The sequence below is a fragment of the Mustela erminea genome, chromosome 11, assembly GCF_009829155.1.
Source record: "Mustela erminea isolate mMusErm1 chromosome 11, mMusErm1.Pri, whole genome shotgun sequence".
NCBI lineage: Eukaryota > Metazoa > Chordata > Mammalia > Carnivora > Mustelidae > Mustela > Mustela erminea.
Window position 1 is genome coordinate 32,319,910 of NC_045624.1, and position 15,545 is coordinate 32,335,454.

Consider the following 15,545-nt stretch of genomic DNA (forward strand, 5'->3'; position numbering starts at 1 on the left):
AATGTTGGACAAAGAAATTAATAAACATTGGTAAATCTAAATAACTATTAGCTGTTTAAAAGAAAAGATCATTTCGATGTGGATGGAACTAGAGGGTGTTATGCTTAGTGAAGTAAGTCAATCGGAGAAAGATAACTATCATATGATCTCCCTGATATGAGGAAGTGGAGAAGCACCGTGCGGGGTTTGGGGGTAGGAAAAGAATAAATGAAACCAGATGGGATGGGGAGAGAGACAACCATAACACAAAACAACTGAAGGTTGCTGGGGGGAGGGGTATAGGTAAAGGGTGATTGGGTTGTGGACACTGGGGAGGGTATGTGCTATGGTGAGTGCTGTGAGGTGTGTAAACCTGGTGATTCACAGACCTGTACCCCTGGGGCTAATAATACATTATATGTTAATTTAAAAATAAATTTTAAAAAAAGAAAAGATCATTTATAATAAAATGAGAAATTACACTAAATTTCCATGCCAACAGCTTTGGAATTTGAGAGGCTGAGGGGAGAATGAAGCAAAACAAAAGTTAACTTATCTCTTCAGATGAGACCACAGTTATTGATTAACTTTAGTCTTTGTTGAATGGTAAGATTAAGAGTGTTGGGAAGAAGGTAAGAAGGAATTAAAAGTAAGTACTAAAATAAGGATATTACACACTCTCAGATTAAGGGGTTAAGGGTGGAGATAAGGGGTGGATAGAACAAACAGAATTTGATTAGTCTAATAAGACTGAAAAGGAAACAAGGAAGCATGTATTTACCAGAAACATGGTGAATAAAAAGCTCAGTGTCAGAAGTAAGTCTAACCATATTAACAGGAAAGTAATATAATTGGTAAAACTCAGTGACTAAAATATAGGATGAATACATGTTGGACTGGCAAAGGCCCATACACATGACACAAGGATATGGGGGAAATTGCCACCAAGACCTCATTCTCTTCCTCTTTCAACTCCAAACTATTTGCCTTTCTTTGATCCTCATTCAACTGCTGAGAATGCTGATGATGTCTCAGGCTCTTGGTTCCTGTCCCTGCAAAATGGTGGGAAGTCATGAGGGGTACACCCAAATGGAGAACACTTAATCCCATAAAAGTTTGACATTAGAAGATCTATGGATCTGGGGTGAAGCTGATCCTGCATGAATGTCTTAGGTTTCCAGATTCCTAAAGACTTGGAGCTAAACAAGTGAGCGGAGTTGGCTCTGTTGGTAAGGTTGGGAGATTTGGAGAAGATAAGAAAGCAGGGAGAATGTTCCAGGTACTTCTGGAGGGAGTGAATAGCCTGCTCCTAAACTATGGACCCACTGCACAAGAAATTTATTTGATTTTCAAAATCTGTAAGGATTTCTGCCATTAAGAAATCAATTGGGGGCGCCTGGGTGGCTCAGTGGGTTAAGCCTCTGCCTTCAGCTCAGGTCGTGATCTCAGGGTCCTGGGACCGAGTCCCACATCGAGCTCTCTGCTCAGCAGGGGGCTGCGTCCCCCTTTCTCTCTGCCTGCCTCTCTGCCTACTTGTGATTTCTGTCAAATAAATAAATAAATTTTTTTAAAAAAGAATATGACCAATTGGTAAGGAAGAAATAAAATTCTCACTTTTTACAGATGATATGATACTGTATACAGAAAACTCCAAAGACTGCACCAAAAAACTTAGAACTGATGAATGACTTTAATAAAGTCACAAGATAGAAAATCAATACAGAAATCTTTTGCATTTCTATATACACTAATAAGCAGCAGAAAGTGAAATTAAGAAAACAGTCCCATTTACAGTTGTGCCAAAAGCAATAAAATATCCAGGAATAAACTTGACCAAAGAGGTGGCTCTAAAAAGTATAAAGCACTGATGAAAGAAATTCAAGACAACACAAATGTATGGGAAGACATTCCATGCTCACGGATCAAATATTGTTAAAAACGTCTATACTACTGAAAGTAATCTACAAATTTAATGCAATCCCTATCAAAATACCAACAGCATTTTTCACGTAACTAGAACAGACAATCCTAAAATTTGTATGGAACCACAAAAGACCCTGAATAGCCAAAACAATCTTAAGAAAAACAAAACTGGAGGTATCACAATTCCAGACTTCAAGTTATATTACAAAGTAGTAGTAATTAAAACAACATAGAACTGACATAAAAATAAACACAAAGATCAATGGAATAGAATAGAAAACTCAGAAATAAACCCCCAATTATATGGTCAATTAAACTTTAACAAAGGAGGACTGAATATCCAGTGGGAAAAGGACAGTGTCTTCAACAGCTGATGTTGGGAAAACTGGACAGCTACATGCAAAAGAATGAAACTGGACCACTTTCTCTCACCATACACAAAAGTAAACTGAAAATGGATTAAAGACCTAAATTTGAGGCCTGAAACCATAATAATTAGAAAAAATCCCAGGCAGTAATTTCTGTGACTTTGGCCATACCAACATTTTTCTAGATATGTCTCCTTTTTTTTCCTAATTAACATATATTATTTGTTTCAGGGGTACATGTCTGTGATTCATCAGTCTTCCACGACTCACAAAGTTCACCATAGCACATACTCTCTCCAATGCCCATCACCCAGTTACCCCATCCCCCACTCCACTCCAGCAACCCTCAATTTCCTGAGATTTAGAGTCTCTTATGGTTTATCTCCCTCTCCAGTTTTGTCTTACTTCATTTTTCCCTCCCTTCCTGTATGATCCTCTGTTTTGTTTCTCAAATTCCTCATATCAGTTAGTTCATATGATAATTGTCTTTCTCTGATTGACTTATTTCACTTAGCATAATATCCTCTAGTTCCATCCATGTCATTACAAATGGCAACATTTCATATTTTGATGGCTGCATAATGTTCCATTGTATATATATACACCACATCTTCTTTTCATCTGTCGATGGACATCTAGGCTCTTTCCATAGTTTGGCTGTTGTGGACATTGCTGCTATAAACATTGGGGAACACATGCCCCTTCGGATCACTACATTTGTATCTTTGGATATATCTCCTGAGGCAAGGGAAATAATAGCAAAAATAAACTATTGAGACTACATAAAAATAAAAAGTTTCTGCACAGTGAAGGACATAATCAATGAAATTAAAAGATACTTAGTGAATAGGATGAGAAATGTGCAAATGACATATCTGCTAAAGGGTTAGTCTCCAAAATATATAAAGAACTTATATAACTCAACACCCCAAAAACAAATAATTTGAAAAAAAAAATTGGCAGAAGATATGAACAGACATTTCTCCAAAGAAGACATCAAGATAGCCAGTAGACATGAAAAGATGCTCAGCATTACTCATCATCAGGGAACTGCAAATCAAAACTAGAGTAACATATCACTTCACACCTGTCAGAATGACTAAAATCAAAACCCAAGAAACAACAAATGTTGGCAAGGAAATGGAGAAAAAGGAACCTTCTTGCACTATTGGTGGGAATGCAAACTGGTACAACCACTGTGGAAGACAGTATGGAGATTCCTCAAAAAATTAAAAATAGAACTACCGTATGATCCAGTAATTACACTACTGGGTACTTACACCCAAAGATACAAAAACACTAATTCAAAAGAATACATGCACCCCTATATTTATTGAAACATTACCCACAATAGTCCCAACTATGGAAGCAGCCCAGGTGTCCATCTATCGATGAATGAATAAGGAAGAGGTTATGTGTGTGTGTGTGTGTGTGTGTGTGTACATACATACATATACATAATATACAGACACTCACATACAGACAGATACACACACAATGGTATATTATTCAGCCATAAAAAGGATGAAATCTTGCCATTTGTAACAACATGGATAGAGCTAGAGAGTATAATGCTAAGCAAAAGTAAGTCAGAGAAAGAAAAATACCATATGATTTCACTCACATGGAATTTAGGAAACAAAACAAATGAGCAAAGGGAAAAAATAAGAAAGAGAGGAACCAAGAGACAGACTCTTAATTATAGAGAACAAACTGATGGTTACCAGAGGGGAGATGGGTGAGATAGGTTAAGTAGGTAATGGGGATTAAAGAATACACTTATCATGATGAAAAAATTAAATAAGAAGAATATTACAACAATTAGATCTTGGTTTTGAAGAGGCAAGAGAAAAAACTTCCCAGCAGCTAGAAAAAGGATTGGTCATTAAAGTATTTGCTTGCCTAGTACAATAAAGTTCCTGACAGAGAATGGTGAATACCTAAATTAAAAATTAAGTTCCCATAAGGAGATCAAAATGCAGCATGAAAAAAGATCTCTTGAAACTTGAAAAAAAAAATGTGATACTTGAATTCAAAATTCAGGAAAGAAAAAGGAGCAAGTGCAAGACTGGTAATAAATACATTCTAGAAAAAAGAAATGGTTCCTGGGCTGGAAACTCTGAAGACTGCTTATTGAAAGAAAGACTGCATATTGGAAAAGTTCTTGAGTTTTAGTTTGGATTGATAAAAAAGAAAAGACACACCTAGGCATATATTCTGGTTAAAATGTGTAAACTCAAAAAAAAAAAAGAAAAGGGAAATTTTTCAAGCTTCTGGGCAGAAAGAGTTAAGTTTTTAATAAGAGGAAGTAAAAAGTTCAGAGTAGCATGACTTCTCTTGTACACAACTGTAGGTATAAAGGAATGAAAGTAGATATTAAGGCCTGTAGCCTGAAAATCTTATTTTCAGCCCCTGACAGAGTGAAAGAAAATGTTCAAGGATATGCAAGAACTCAAAGTACATTACCCAAGTGCTCCACCTGAGGAGAATAACTAAGAAAAGACTAACCAAACAAACAAAAAAAAAGAACCAGAACAGATACCTCATGAAGACACAGGATGAAAACAAGCAGAAGCAGTGAAGAGAGATGAACTTTGATATATGTGTAGGTAATGGATAATATGAGACTGTCTGGGAATATGAAGTATGAGTGCTAAACAAAGAGTGGTGTCTGGAAACCAGACTAAGTAAAACCTTAATAAGTACTAAATTATGCCAATAAAATCTAAGAATGTTAGTTTACAAAGAGTTGGGAGCAACCTAAGAGGAACTTAAGAGTATTCAAAAGACTATACCCTATTAGAGTAGAATCATGGGAGAATTAAGGCATGGTGTTGGAGCAAACCATAGTCTCATTAGGAGAAATAGGTCTTATCTAGCTTACTTATTACAGGGTCATATGTTTTTTGCTAAGAGCAGAGAAAGATGATAATGCTTAATGACATTTAAAAAAAAAAAAAAAAAGGGAAAAGCAGGGATGCCTGGGTGACTCAGTCGGTTAAGTGGCTGCGTTCAGCTTGGGTAAGGTCCTGACACCAAGCCCCATATCAGTGTCCCTGCTCTACCTCTGCTCCCACTTCCCCTGCTTAGACTCTCACTCGCTCGATCTCTTTCAAATAAATAAATAGGAAAAGCAGAGTCATCAGATTTTCAATGTGGAAAAATGTAGTGAATAGCAATTTATTGAACCAACAAAACAAATATTGTCAATGAAATTATCAGTCATTACACTAAATGAGAATGGACTGAATTTATCAACCTAGATGTTGGTTTAAAAAACAGAAGATGGCTAAATGCTACTTACAAAGAAAAAGTTGAAGAAAAAGAAATATGAAAAACCCTTTACAAGTGAAGGCAAACTCTTGGAAATCAAGATGGTTGACGTCAGATATTATTAATATTAAATACAGTACATAGAATAAAGAACTCTGACAATAAAAGGCAATATCAGTGAAAATACAACAAGCATAAACCTGTGCACACTAGACTACATGGCCCTTAAATCCATAAATCAAAATCTATTAAATTCAAGGAGATATAAACCAAAATAAAATTATAGCAGGAAATTTCAACAGATTTCTCTCAGGCAAATCTAATATGTCTAAAATGAGTAAGGACATAGATGCATTAAAAAATGCAGTCAATACACATGTAATGATGGACTATGTAAAGAAAACATCCTACCTGTATTAAATGTAAGCATGACACAAAACATAGAAACACGGTTATCCTAATTTTTGTGTGGATTGGGGGTGGATATAGAGATAGGCTAAGGTCATTATCCTGAAAGAACTTATAGTCTAGTTAAAAATAGATGAGATGAACAAATTCATTTTGGCCTGATAGCTGAACTGATACAACTAAGCACAAAATGCTAAGAAAACAGAGGAAAGAGGGATTGCTATCTAAGATGTGGTAGGGCTTCAAAAAATTGGGAAATGTTGGCTTTTAAGATGAAGGCTTAGAAGTAGACTATGAGTAAGCCTCTTGACGAAAAAAATGAAAAAACATTTCATCCAGAGTGCTCTGAATATAGGACATCCAGAGGAAAGAGAAATTGTAATTCATGCCTTGCAGATATGACCAAAGCCTGTTATTAGGATGGAGTAGATTGCAGGTGCTAAAATGGCAGACAGAGCACTTAGCAGAAGGATACACCTATCATATTATAGATGTAACCTTGAAATTTTTAAACAGTAAGTTGACAAGATTCACAAATGTGGAGGAAAAGACTAGAAACAAGGAGACAGTAATCCGTGTAAGAAATGACAAGGACCTAAACACAGGAAAGAAGGAGAGAGAGACAGCAAAGTAGACAGATACAAATGATGGGAAGGAGGTAAAATTCACAGGAATGCTGACTTAGATACAAAAGCACAATGAAGAGTCATGAATAAATTCCAGGTTTCTGGGTTGGGCAGTGCATGGATTGTGATGCTGTTCACAGAGGTAAGCAATAACAGAATTGTGTGTGGGAGGTAAGATGGTGACTTCAGACTGGGATATGTGTTGGATATGTGTTTGGTTAGGATAGCCATGTGGCAAAGACAGATACAATCTGGAGCTCAGGAGCAAAGCCTGGCCTAGAGATACAGATTCAGCAGCCATTAGTGTGCTGACAATAAAGATAGGTGAGTAGGTGAGATCATTGATCATTAATCAGTAGCAGGCAGAAAACTATAGATGTTACAAATTTCTGTAGATATAAAACCAGTGGAAGAAGAATTCTCTCCCGTCTCAAAATTGTCCAGGCAACATTACTGATGTTATCAATAACTTTAATAACTCTTTAGAAGCTAAGTAATAAACCTTCTAAGTAATGTAGACACTATTACAAGAGTTCACTGTTCCATTCAGTAAATTCAACTTTTCTTAGAAGAAACCAATGCGACATTTTTGTAACACATTTTTCAGTAGTAATCTAAAGCTTCTTAGTAAGCAAACTATGCTGGCCCAGTACTTTGATGAAGGAAGTAAGCATCTCTAAGAAACAATTTATGTCCATGTGATTTGAACAAAAATTACCATCTCTGCTGATTTCCAAGATTGCAAGAGAAGTTGATATTTCAAACAACCTCAGTTTTCTGTGAAATCTCAGAACAAATTTCAGTACAAAATCAGAAGTTTCACTTCCAATTTTCAGTGATAGATTTCAAACAAATGGGACACTCACACTTTCATGTCACCTTCTCTGGATATTCTGCCAGAGTGTCACTTCTTTCAGATTATGTTTTAGCCAACTTACTTTATTTAGGTTTCTAATTTTGCCATCTTGTGGAGTGAGTTTATGAAATTGATCCCATATTTCGTAATCAAATACATAAAAAATTTAGGAAGAGAGTACTTGAGATGTCTGTATATCAGGATAGATTATAAAAAGTGATTTTCAGGAGATTGGGGGGATAAGCAATCTTATTTCAATAACACACCAACAGTGATCTTTCAACAAAAATTATTTATTTCCCAACCTGTTTTCTCATCTCTAAAGTGAGAATAAGTTCTACTTTATAAGGTGATCTTGAGCAGTGAATGAGGTAACTGCCTAGCCCTGCATAATGATTTTGTTTCTCCAAATTAATAAGTCAATGCTGAGGTTACCAAATTTTGATGATTCTGTGTTCTAAATTGGTGTTTACATGTAAGTTGTTTTTTACATGGGTTGAATTATATGAACTAGACTTTTGTAAATTAGAAAGAAATGATTCTGCCTTGTTGATTTTAGTTCTATTCAGTGATGGCTTATCATGAGTTCAGCAAGGTGAAATAGTAATTGTAACTAATGTGTGTATTCCATGAGATCTTGTATCTTGAAACCTTACTAATTCATTTATTAGTTCTAGTACTTTTTTTGTAGATTTCATGAGATTTTCTACATAGACATACAGTGCTATCTGTGAATAATGACAATTTTATTTATTTTTCTACCTAGGTGCCTGTTTTTTCTTGTTTTATTGCACTGGTTATATCTTGAAATACAATGTTGAATAGAAGTGATAAGAGCAGACATCCTTGTCTTGTTTCTGATCTTAGGAGGAAAGTATTCACTCTTTCACCATTAAGTATGTTAGCTATAAAGTTTTCCAGTTGAGGAAGTTCTCTTCTACTCTTACATCGCTAAGAATTTTATTAGATGTTGGATTTTGTAAAATGCTTGTTCTGCATTTATTGAGATAATCTTGTGGTTTTCTTTTTTTGGTCAAATGTCAAAACTAATCTTGCATTCTCAGGATAATTGTACTCGGTTATGATGTATTATTCTTTTTATGTATTTTTGGATTCTATTTGCCAAAATTTGTTGAGAATTTCTGCATCTGTGCTCAGTTAATATTGGTGTATAGTTTTCTTTCCTTGCAATGTCTTTCTCTAATTTTTGTTATTAGAGTAATTCTTGCTAATAGAATGAATTGGGAAGGATTCTGTTTCAGTTTACTTGAAGAGTTGGAGTAGAACTGGTATTATTTTTTCCATTAACTGTTTGGTGGAATTCACCAGTGAAGCCATCTGGGCCTGCTGTTTTCTTCGTGGGAGGTTTTTATTTACTAATTTAATTTTTTACAAATACAGGACTGTTCAGGTTCTTTATTTTATTGAGTGTGTTTTGGTAGTTTGAGTCTTTTGAGACGTTTGTCCATTTCATCTAAGTTTTCCAATTTATTGGCAGAAATATGTTCATAATATTCCCTTATACTTTTAAACTATGGAGAATCTATATTGATGTCACCTCTCTTAGTCTTGACACTGGTAATTTGTGTCTTCTTTTTATCTTGATCAATTTGGTTATATGTTTGTCAATTTTATTGATTTTCTCCTCTTACTGAGGATCTGAATAAGGTGAAGAAGTATGCAGTATGAAAGTCTGGGAAAAGGTGGAGGGAACAGCCCCTGAATAGTCCTTGGAAGGGGAAGAACTTGGCATTTTCAAAGAGAATAACCTCTGAGTGGTCAAGAGCAGAAGCATGGAGAGCAATTACAAGGCTATGGCAATAATATAGGTCAGAGAAAGATGACGATGTCTTACACTGCTTACAATGACGAACAGGATGGTGCAAAATGGCTAGATTCAGAACATATTATGAAGGTAGAGCCACTAGGACTAGCTGATGACTTGTGTATGACTCCATATACAAGAGGCATAAATGGAGTCATGGAGAAGAGTCATAAATTATGCTTAGTCTTAGGCCAGAGTTATGTGGTTAATGGTAATTTTGTGAAATAGGAAGATTGGAAGGAGAAGATTTGGGCTATTACAGAGAAGGTGGGATGAAGAAAAGGCATCAAGAGGTTTAATTTAGACTTAGTGGAGAATTTGAATGCATAGACCCATATTTTTATTCTATTGTATGTATTTCCCATGTTTTCTTAAGTTATCCAGGCAATTGACTCATTACTTTGTAAAGATTGTCGTCTAAAGCCACTATGTAGGAGATATTCAAGATAGAAGAGGCAATGCTTGACAGCTACCATAGCATATAATTTCCACTAAACATTGAAATTTTAATAACACTATGAAATAGGAGAAAGAAGTGTGTGAATCTTTTTGTGCTAAAGACATTAGTGTAAAGTGATCAGATTCAGGATATACCTTATGTTAACAATCCTTATAGAGAAATTTACAGGTCATGTATGTAATGTGAGTTACCGAGATTAACTTCCTTAATGAGATTAAAACAGAATTCTGAAGTTATTTAATAATTTGTTATTCTTTTGTGAAGTGCTTTCCATATAAATCAGATATTTGAGGCAACTTAGGAAGATTGAGCGTAGAGTCCCAGATCTCCTTTAAAACAGACCAAGATACTAAGTTCGGCCCACATAGAACTAATAGAATCTTCCAAGTATCCTTTGTAATAGAAGGAGAAGCTGACTAACTTCCAGGAGGATAGGAATTGAATCTCTATTTTGAAAAATGATACACTAGAGGGAAACCACTGTGCTCTCTCAGAAAAGTCTCAGAGAGTCTGGCTAAACTATTAAACTAATTTCTTTCTTGATTAGAGTAAAACTCCAAGACAGGGTAAAATTCTTTCAGGCTTAAACTAAAATAGGATCATAATGGACTACATCAAGAAATAAGAGAAAATTTTTAACTTTTATCTTTATTAAATGTAATAAATAAAAGCATTTAATAAGTATGAACAGTACTGAGGGGACAGGGACCTTATTTGTGTTATTCATCACTATATTCCCAGGATAAGCATTGTGGGTACTCTAATAGTTTTCTATATTAATATGTACATTAATGAAACTTACTCACATTAGGAATTATGGCTTGTTTAGTGATTTTTTAAACACATGTCTTCACTAGAGGGTGCTGTGTAAGCATTCAATACTTAAAAGTGTTTTACATTTGCTGGGAGATTGGATTTTTAAATCATCTGATTTATTAAAAGCTTTCATTTCCTTTGCTTTCAAAACAATATTTTGGTATTGGATATGGTAAAATTCATGAAATTGAGTAGCTATTAACGGCAGCATTAACACAGATGTTTCTTTTCTTCCTCCTCTTCAGGAGACTTATGACTCCAATCATGTATGCTGCCCGAGATGGTCACCCTCAGGTTGTTGCTCTCCTTGTTGCTCATGGAGCAGAAGTTAATACCCAGGATGAGAATGGTTATACTGTGAGAACTGATTGCACAATGTTCCTTTTTATATCTTGTCATTATCAGTAGTCCACAAAAAAGTTTTTAAGAAGTAAAAATTACAGAGGGGCTGGGTTATAATTGCTTTTTGGTGAAGAAAACTGCTGAAATGAAAAAAAAAGGAATGATCTGTTTTTGTCCTCACCCTTGACAGAAGAAGCTGTAACACACAGCAAAGCCTGGGTTAGAGAGTATACATAGAATTCATTTTTACAGAAAACAGTTCAGGGATTAGCAGATATATTATTTCATTCTCTAATACCTCTTGACTACATTATTTGGTTTTATAAAATTAGTGAGCACTGGCAGTCTGCTTTGCAATTACAACTTTGGAAATATGTTTACATTATATTGTAAAATGAAGAGATTGAATCATTCTGTTAATTAGCCATGTTCACTTTTTTATTGTGCCATAAATACTGTTGAAAAGTTTTCCTTTCTGTCTCATATATACTCCCTCTCTTTAAACATCTTCTTTTCCCTCACTTACAGGCTTTAACATGGGCAGCACGTCAGGGTCACAAAAATGTAGTTTTGAAGTTGCTTGAACTTGGAGCTAATAAAATGCTACAAACCAAAGATGGAAAGACACCAAGTGAGATTGCAAAAAGAAATAAACATCTAGAGGTATCCTATATATTAATTTTTCTCTGGCATGTTATGTTACATTATTATTTCAGAACTTTGTATTATTTTGTTAGAACTTAGAACTGTTCTAATGGTGTAGCTGGCTATTATTAAATGCTTAAATATGTAATCTTCCTTTGGCCAGTTAATGAAAACTTTATTTTACTAGAGTACTCACTTTTACTAAATAAGAGGCACTTATAATGTAATTTAAAAGCTACATAAAGAAATAATAAAGTCTTATTCTGTCCCTAGAAATAAAATTGTAATAGACCATTTAACAATTCGAACTGGTCCAGACTTTTAAAAATTAACTAGTGTTTTGAGAAAGCTAGTAAAATGTCAAAATTTGAACACATAATTAAAATGTTTTTTAATTTTAATTAATACATATTAAACATTTTTAAAATTAAATCCTTTAAGCTACATTTACTCCTATACATGTGACAAGGTATATAATACAGTGATAACATATTTGGGTGGATAATCTACTGTAATTCACATATTAAAGTCAATAATAAATATTAGCCATACATTAAATCACTTTATTGATACAAACTTTTAGTCTGAATAACAAAGCTTTTGGCCAAAGGCCTGTAATTTATAAGCAAGTATATAATACAGCACAACTATGTAAAACTAACATATAGTTCAAGAGCTTCTAAACCTGAGTTTCTGAGTTTGAAAGCATGTAACATTCCATAAGTTCCATCACATAATCAGACCATGCCACTTTTACTGCATGGAAAATAACTTTCTCTATATTTTAAGCAATCTGATAAACATGCCTTTCATTTCCTAACTCAAATCTGCATTTCAAAATTATTCTAGAGTAATTACTAATTACTGACATAATTACTAATTAAAGAGATCTGATTTTGTGTTCTGGCTGATTATGTGACACAACCCTGACTTATTAAAAAGTTAGATTCTAAGTGTAGGTGATATTATATAATAATGTTAACTGTATTTGAATGGCTTGTTAACTTTTTACAGATCTTCAATTTTCTTTCTTTAACTTTAAATCCATTGGAGGGAAAGCTTCAACAGCTAACTAAAGAAGAGACTATCTGTAAACTATTGACAACAGATTCTGATAAAGAAAATGATCACTTATTTAGGTAAATAACATGTTTCCATCCAATAAAATATCTATAAATAAGTAAAAAGTGTGCATGTCTTTAGTTTTAGTAAATATGATGACATTTAAAATATATTTTATACTTTTGCAAGCATTTTTTCATATCACTGAGAAATGTCTGGATTTTAAAAATGCTTTTTTCTCCAGATTTTTAGAAAATTTTTATGTATGTGTACTAACAGTAATGAGAATAATTTCTGACTTTAAATAAAATAACAACAATGAAATTTATTTCTTTTTAAAATTTTTTTTTAATTTTATTTATTTATTTGACAGTAGGCAGAGAGAGGGGAAAGCAGGTTCCCTGCTGAGCAGAGAGCCAGATGTGGGGCTCGATCCCAGGACCCTAAGATCATGACCTGAGCTGAAGGCAAAAGCTTAACACACTGAGCCACCAAGGCACCCCTACAATGAAATTTATTTCTAAAAAAAGTCCAAGATTACATTTTTGTTAGTGTTCAGACTAGACTGCATCTTGCTTTCTAATTGTTTTTAGCAAATTTCTGACTTTATAAGCTAAAATTAAAAATACATTGTTTACTAAACACACTTCACTACATGGCCACAAAATTGTCTCTGCTTACTCACATTTAAAATTATTAAATCTTTACTTTCTACAATTAAAGAGATTTTCATGTATAGAGACCTTGCAAGGAACATACATATAGGCAACTGTTTTACTGTCATTGTTTTCTCTGTTTACTTAGATCTTCACTCAAGAAACTTCCTAATTTCTTTGATATAACATAGGTCTAGTGTGTAAATTTGCAACTATGATTGTGCACTTACAGTCTGTTCTGAAATTAACATTTCTATAAATATGTATAGTTCATATACAGCATTTGGAGACCTGGAAATATTTTTACATGGTCTTGGACTTGAACATATGACAGATTTATTAAAGGTAAGATCTTGTGTGAGATACATTGATATGCTTATTTGTTAACTAAATATTCATACGCATGCTGATATCAAAGTGCCAAGTACACTTTTCTCCATAATTTGTAATAGATCCCATTTTAAACTTTAAAACATTTGAAAATTTATTATTCTAGAAATTTATGTAAATTTGAATCTGGCTGGAATAAACAGCTTTTACTCACTGCCTGAAACCTTACAGAACCCCTCCTTATACTTTTAAGCCCTTAGTTTGTTTTTACAGTTTCTGATCTTCCTATATAGAATATTAGAAGCATGATTTTCAGTCAAACAAATCTGGTATCAGATTCTTGCTGTAATGATTAACTGACGTATGTTACTTAAATCTCTTTTTTCATAAGGATGATAATACCTAGTTTAGGATTGTCATAGAGATTAAATTAGATCATATGCCTAGCATTGTTATAGATACTTTGGGTATGTATTATGGGGTTTGAATAGATGACAGTTATCAGCCATTTAGCTGATATGAAGCAGTAAAGCACTATTTGAGATAAGCTCTCTTTAGGAATATACACACTCTGTTTAGGTAGTTCAGAACTGGGCTTCATTTTACAATCTTGAAACTTCTTTTTTTTTTAAGATTTTATTTATTTACTTGACAGAGGGAGATCATAAGTAGGCAGAGAGACAGGCAGAGGTAGGGGGAAGCAGGCTCCCTGCTGAGCCCCAATGTGGGGCTCGATCCCAGGACCCTGAGATCATGACCTGAGCTGAAAGCAGAGGCTTAGCTTACTGAGCCACCGAGGTGTCCCTTGAAACTTCTTCCTATTTGAGAAATACTGAGTAAAACTAAATGTTATTGATTACTTAATATGCAAGTAGAAATTTAAAAATATTCATAAAATATAATGCCAATCAAATTTTATAAAACTCTTTCTACTTATGTGAGCAGATATGTTATAATGATTTTCTTTGAATCTGGGAAACTGGCTATGTTTGTACTTTTTTAGGTAATTATATATATAATGACACTCTACTGTCTACCCAGTAGTATAGTTCTATACCTACATATCCTATTCCCTTTTAGAACTGAAAGTTATTTAGGAGGGTAGCATATAACTGACTAATTTAGGACAGTTGCCTACTTCCCCTTCTAATGTTGTATTTGTATCAAACTGTTGCATTTTTTCTATTCTACAGGAAAGAGATATAACCTTAAGACACCTTTTGACTATGAGGAAAGATGAATTTACAAAGGTTAGTGTCAGTTTCAAAAACTCCAGGCATTCGTTCATATTTTAGGAATTCTGGATGTTTTTATTTTCTATTTTAAAAATCCTGGAGGTACAGACTGTAAATTATCTTTTGATAGGTTTTTGAATTTGCTTTTTTCTTCAGATTAATCATGGTATCTCAACTAAAACTGCTGCTTCATTTCTAAATCCGAAATAGTTTTATAAAACAATTTACTTAGAAATAAGACGTGGCTTTTTTTGTACATAGGTATGCATATGTGTCCTCCAAATACTGCCTTTTGTCGGTTCTCAAAAAGATCAAGACCTATTATTTTGCCATCTAGTATTATTAAGTTACAATTTGAAAATAAGCTTGGGAAATACTAGAGATACTTTAATAGAATACCTGAAAAGTAATCATCTTCCTCCATGAATACATTGGAAACTTGAAATCTTCAGTATTACAAGTCAAAATAAACATACTACTTAGCTTAATCCAGGAGAGAAAGTTTAGTTAGTTAGCACTAAAAGTAAAGACAAAAGAAGACTTAATCCTTATTTAATCACTGATAATATTTTGAATAATTCTTTGAAGGAAAAAATATTTTACTGCGGTAGTTTTGGAAATTTTAATATCTTGTAATTTGCTTTTAGAATCCAGTTTTGCAAAAAATTAGCTATAGTCACTAGATATCTTTTTAATGATGTAACCTTGTCAGTCGCAAGTAAAAGTAAACTACCTATTTTT

General features: G+C 33.8%; 1 protein-coding gene across 3 annotated transcripts in view; it reads left to right on the forward strand.

Moving 5' to 3' along the window:
• ASZ1 (ankyrin repeat, SAM and basic leucine zipper domain containing 1) overlaps positions 1-15,545 on the forward strand; it is a 55,176-nt gene that overhangs the window by 29,473 nt on the left and 10,158 nt on the right. For all 3 annotated transcript variants that reach the window (XM_032305115.1, XM_032305117.1, XM_032305116.1), the window contains exons 5-9: positions 10,780-10,891; positions 11,405-11,539; positions 12,536-12,660; positions 13,509-13,584; positions 14,763-14,819. In XM_032305115.1, coding sequence (XP_032161006.1) covers positions 10,780-10,891; positions 11,405-11,539; positions 12,536-12,660; positions 13,509-13,584; positions 14,763-14,819 — 505 coding nt within the window. The remainder of the gene's footprint in view (positions 1-10,779; positions 10,892-11,404; positions 11,540-12,535; positions 12,661-13,508; positions 13,585-14,762; positions 14,820-15,545) is intronic.